The following is a 5,199-nucleotide window of genomic DNA, read 5'->3' as shown; positions in this document are numbered from 1 at the left end:
GTTCATGTGCAAGACTTGCATAAGACTTATTCTTTGGATTTTCATTCTGCGTGCTGGTATTTCACGTTTTGCAGCAGGCTTTCCCTCCTCCTCCTCCTGGAACACATTATACCTTAACAGCATTCAATCTTCTGGAAGATCCTTTTTTCTGGAACAGTTAAGATCTGCAACACGAGGCAGAATTTGCGGAGATTGAGAGACTGGACACTGGATTCTTACAGGCAGGATTGTCTAGACCAGACAGAGAAAGAAATTGTCAAATGAATGCTCTAGAATACTCCCCTAATTGTTGTTAGTGCCATAAAGGTTCATATCTGAATTTGGAAATCTTAAAAAAAAGTTCAAGTGAGTTAAAATTGAACATTTCTGTTCATAAAGGCAAGTCTGAACAGGAAACAAAGTATATGCACAAGTGTTATTAAGTAAAAGGTTTTTTTAACTTTTCCCATTATTCTTATCATTTCCCAGCTCAGCATGTTTTGAATTGTTTCTGAGATGATTTCCATGTCTATCTCAGAAGGAAGATAAGATCTGCATGTTTCACTAAATGAAGTAATTTTATTCTGTAAAGAGACACGTCTTAAAGCAGAATACCAAATGCCTACAGCTAAATAAAACTAGATGAAAAGCATGGTGGAACAAACATATTGTAACTTCAGATCCCAGTGAATGAATTGTCTGCTAGAAAGTAGACTAATCAGCTTCCTGTAATAATGCCCAAACCCCCTTACAAAGCCCTCCGTATTAACTGTTAATCACAGAAAAAATTTTCACACCAGGGAAAAACGATGGCTAGTGTAGAGCCTCCTCCCTTCCTCACTTCTGCAGCTAACACTACCAGCTAATTAAAGCACCCTGCTTGCCAACATTAAATGCATGGTCATGGCAGAAGCTAACTCAATGTTTTTCCTCTTCACCCAGCAAGAGAAGAGATACAAAACCCCACGTACTTCCTTCAAATGTTTTGGGAATACTATTTAAGACCTAAATGTTTAACATGTTCTCAGTAATAGCAGCCTTAAGGAATTCAGCTTGGTTTAGTCCTATTATGCTTACCACTAATATTTCATCATCACTGCAGTAAATTTTAGAGAAGATCCAGCTACTTACTCAGCAAACAGTTTATGTCTTATCATGCTGCTCTAAGATACATCTACACAAAAGACTTTAAAGCTCTAGTTTTACTGCTACAGGAAAAAAAACACATCAAGCTAATCTACTGATTAGTTGGCTAATACTTCATCATGTAAGTTATCCAATTTATTCAATGAGCAGTGAGCTACACTTGCCACAAAACATTTTAGTTTTTTTTCTGTGCTAGTTTAAAGCTAAAGCATTTCAGATATCCCAGAAAATATATGAATACACTTTTATTTCTAAGCAACAACCCACACTATTTTAATACAACCCACACATTTAAGTAGGTGGAGAGTAGTAAACTGAACAATCATCACCAAAACATTTCCATTGGAATTGTGTTAAAGTTCCCAGGTGTCTTCATTACCACCTTACTGAAGTTTTCTTATGTGTTTCTAGTCTACACACCACATGTTTCACGCAGTCATGCAAATCTGAATCAAATTTTAAATGTTCAGGTAACAGGCAAGTCCATTCACTGCAAAGATTCATTTTTCACAGAAGAGACAGGTGAGGGAAGACCAAACACTTCAGGGTTCTTCATGAGAGTACAGGTATTTTAGAAACCATGAACTTTCAGTTGTTCTTCCTTGACAATGCCAATCTGAAGGAGAAAAGCAACATATTTCAGTAAAACTTACATGCATAGGATATTACAGTGAAATCAAGTTACCACAATCTTACACTTTGATTAAAGAAACTGCAATACAGGATATACTCTATAAAGCAGTTTTCTAGTTCCCAGAATGTTTCTGGGCCAAGCTGAAGAACTGACTACATAAAAAAAGAAAATGTTACCAGACATGTGACTTATTCAGTAATCCCAGCACTTATTCTTTCACAGTGTAACATCTCTACATCACAATTTGCATCACTAAGCTAGTGGTGAAAGACTCTTTCCTCTACAGTGTTTTCAGTCTCAAAACTATGGTTTGCATCAAACACTTGATTTTACAAATGAAGAACTCCATCTGCACTGACAGAGGCCAAGTGGTATGTTGTACCAGAGTAAAAGCATTCTACAATGCTCTGACTCCTATCGAAGTTTTACTCTCACTCTGCAAGTGTCATTTTACTTTTTGGCTGAAAATACAAAAGAACTATAGCAGACGCCTTTAGCTGGTTAATTAACATCAGTGCCAGCTGTCACTCTATTGCTTCCAAGAGGTTTAGATTTTTAATTGCAGTCCCTCACCTCCAAGAGGAATTGGCAAATGTTCTTCCTCTGGTCACCTTGAAGCTGGATAACTTCACCGTATTCAGGATGTTCAATCACGGTACCATTACAAGCAAATTTCTAGAGAGAAACATTCATATTGTAAGTCAACTGATGTACATTATGATTTGGCTTAGTAAGTCTTTTCAGCAGAATTTTGTCAAAGCTGCTTACTAAATACAGATGCCAAGCAAGGCAATGGATAAATCTATTTTACACTGGTTTTGAGAGCAAATGGAATATATCTGCTGATGCACACAGACATAAACTAAGCTGCTGATGGTAAATTCAGGCAAAGACAGGATTAGCTACTGTGCAGAAGGAACTGGCCATCAGTCATTACAAGAATGGAAAACAAAGTCTTTTAACTCTGCACTATTTTAGGATAAATATTTTCATCTTCAGGAATGCAAAAACAGTTCTACTTTAAACTGACTTTATTCTTCACATCAACAAAGGCAGACATCTGTAAAATTCTAATGAAACATTCAGAACATATTTTATTTACTTCTTTATAGGAAAGAAGTGGTTAACTTTTTAGCAAAAATCAGTGTCACTATATACCGACAGGAGTTTTGAGAAAGACAGGGAAAGGGATCAACCTGAATATGAAAGTGATGTGCACTGGCAAGAATGAACTAAAACAAATATTCTGCTACTTAGTTTTAAAAACTACCATACTCTTTTATATAATATCTTTATTATTAAATCAAATCAGCAACCTCACCTTTTTGAAAGCTTTCACAAGTTTCTTCTTGTCATAATCATCTGCAATTCCCTGAACAGTTGTTAGTGTCTTTCTTCCGTTTCGTTGCTGGATCCTTATATGAATGTAATCCTCAGTCCCCGCCGGGAGTAAGTCGTCACCCTTTGTTGCATCAGCAAAGGGGTCTGCAGGAGGAAGAAGATTCATGTAATTCCTACAGAGGAAAATACCCAAGCTCAAATACTAACAGGTAAGTTTCTCACTTCACAAAGAGCTTTATTTACAGGATAATCTTGCTGTTTTCTCCCTGTTTAAAAAGACTGTTAAAATCAGAGTACTTTTTTCTACAGCTGTATTGTCTCATTAGCCTACTAACGCAGCATAGCAGTCTCAACTATCATGCATCAAGTTTATTCAATGCCTTCCTGGACATAAACAATTTTCAGCTACAGTATCAATTTACTTAATTATTTCTTGCAAACTGTAAATACTGAAGTTCTGAAATGGAAAACAGTGTTCTGAGAGAACATCAAGTGCATGTAAGTTTTAGACAGCCACATGCATTTTAAGTGAAATACAGAAATCATACATTTTATCAGATCAACTGATAAATACAGAAAAATCAAAAAGCTCTTGTACACACACTCCTTTACAGGTCCAGAACAGAAGTCTTAACACTGTGACAACTACCACACTACCAGTATTTTATGACATGGATGTAATTCTTGGCTACTAATGTAAACAGAAAACAGCAACAGACACAGATGTCAGAGGCTGTCTGTAAACCAGGACCCCCTCCCCCCCCCACTAGTCAGCCATTTTAGGCAAGAATTGTAACAAAATTAATTTAGGCTTTGACAATAGAAATGGCAGTTCTCAAATTCTTCCAAGCTTAAGTTTTATCCAGCACAGGTGAAAGAGGAAGAAATTTACGAAGAAGCATTTACAGATTATACTTCTTATTCTCTGTTCTCCAACAAAACATATTTAACACTCGCTCTTTTAAGAAATTTGATATTGGATACTAATCAGAATCATCATATTGAAGAGCCCGATCCTCAGAGAGTGTAGGTTCAACAGCCACACAAGCTACAATTTCCCAAACTTCCATCCAAAACTCCAAAACCTAAAAACACAGATCAAGTTTTGCCATCCACTTGTAACAAATGCCCCAAAAGAGTAAAACTTCATCAGAAACAGGAACAGAAGTAGTCCAGCTGCAGACAGACTGACCCTTGCAGAAACAAGAATGACAAGAACATTAAAGGCACTAAAAGCATCACAAGGATGCAAAGACCACAGGAAAGAAGTATAGCACTGGGAAGTTTGATTGGCTTAATTTCTACTAAGGCATTTGTTAAAACATGCTGAATTTCACCATGCCCCACAGTTTGTGGGGCAAAAACTAACAGAAAATTTCAGCCAAAAAACCGTGAAGGATAAAGGGGACTCAGGCATGAAGATCAATTGTCAGAGTCTAGGCTGGAGATAAGCCAGTGCTGTAGGTGTTAGCACTGGATTACTTTAAACAGATCTTTTGGGCAGCACCTTCCTACGCAGAAAATCAGCTCCCAAATTGTGATTAACATAACCTCCTCAAATAGCTTAGATGTGCAGATTAGAGATAAAACTGAGACCAGAAGCCTGACAACATTATCGTATAAAGCATTAGCTTGCTTACTTCTGTTGCCTATAAATAAGCACTATAAACTTCCCTGGTAACACAAGAGAAATGACCTACCATCTCTATAGTTCAACCTAGAGAAACAATACCCTTTGCAGGGCATACATCAGGTTTTGGGACACTGGTAAGGATAAGGCAGCAAATCAACAAGGAATTGGAATTGAGGAGATGATTCCCTTCCTTAGCAGAGGATACGAACCCTAGACTCCCTCTGCCCACAAAGATTACAAATTGGGGACCGAAGAGCTGACAGAAAAGCTCAGTTTGGGGTGTCACCAGACATTCAGGCAAAGAGAGCGGGAGGCGACTCTCCTCCCCGGTCAGGACAAGGACGAGCAGCCAGAGCAGCGCCGGGGTGGCAACACCCGCTCGGCAACGGCTCCAGTGTCACCGCGGGGTGTGGGGACACCGGGGACGCTGGGGAAAGCGGGGGCAGCACTATGCCGGGGGACTGGG

The 5,199-nt window shown here is 38.4% G+C and overlaps 1 protein-coding gene across 1 annotated transcript; it reads right to left on the bottom strand.

Moving 5' to 3' along the window:
* Positions 1–1,264: 1,264 nt before the first annotated feature.
* EIF1B (eukaryotic translation initiation factor 1B) lies at positions 1,265–3,273 on the bottom strand (the record flags this gene model as incomplete). Its single annotated transcript, XM_010073941.1, has 3 exons — positions 1,265–1,741; positions 2,333–2,434; positions 3,081–3,273. Coding segments are annotated over 3 exons (340 nt in total), but the record flags the coding sequence as incomplete, so codon positions are not given.
* Between the last annotated feature and the right edge of the window lie 1,926 nt (positions 3,274–5,199).

Source organism: Pterocles gutturalis, unplaced genomic scaffold (assembly GCF_000699245.1).
Source record: "Pterocles gutturalis isolate BGI_N339 unplaced genomic scaffold, ASM69924v1 scaffold52067, whole genome shotgun sequence".
NCBI classification, from domain to species: Eukaryota; Metazoa; Chordata; class Aves; order Pterocliformes; family Pteroclidae; genus Pterocles; species Pterocles gutturalis.
Note: the sequence above shows the minus strand (reverse complement) of the source record. Positions and strands in the feature narration are given on the sequence as shown.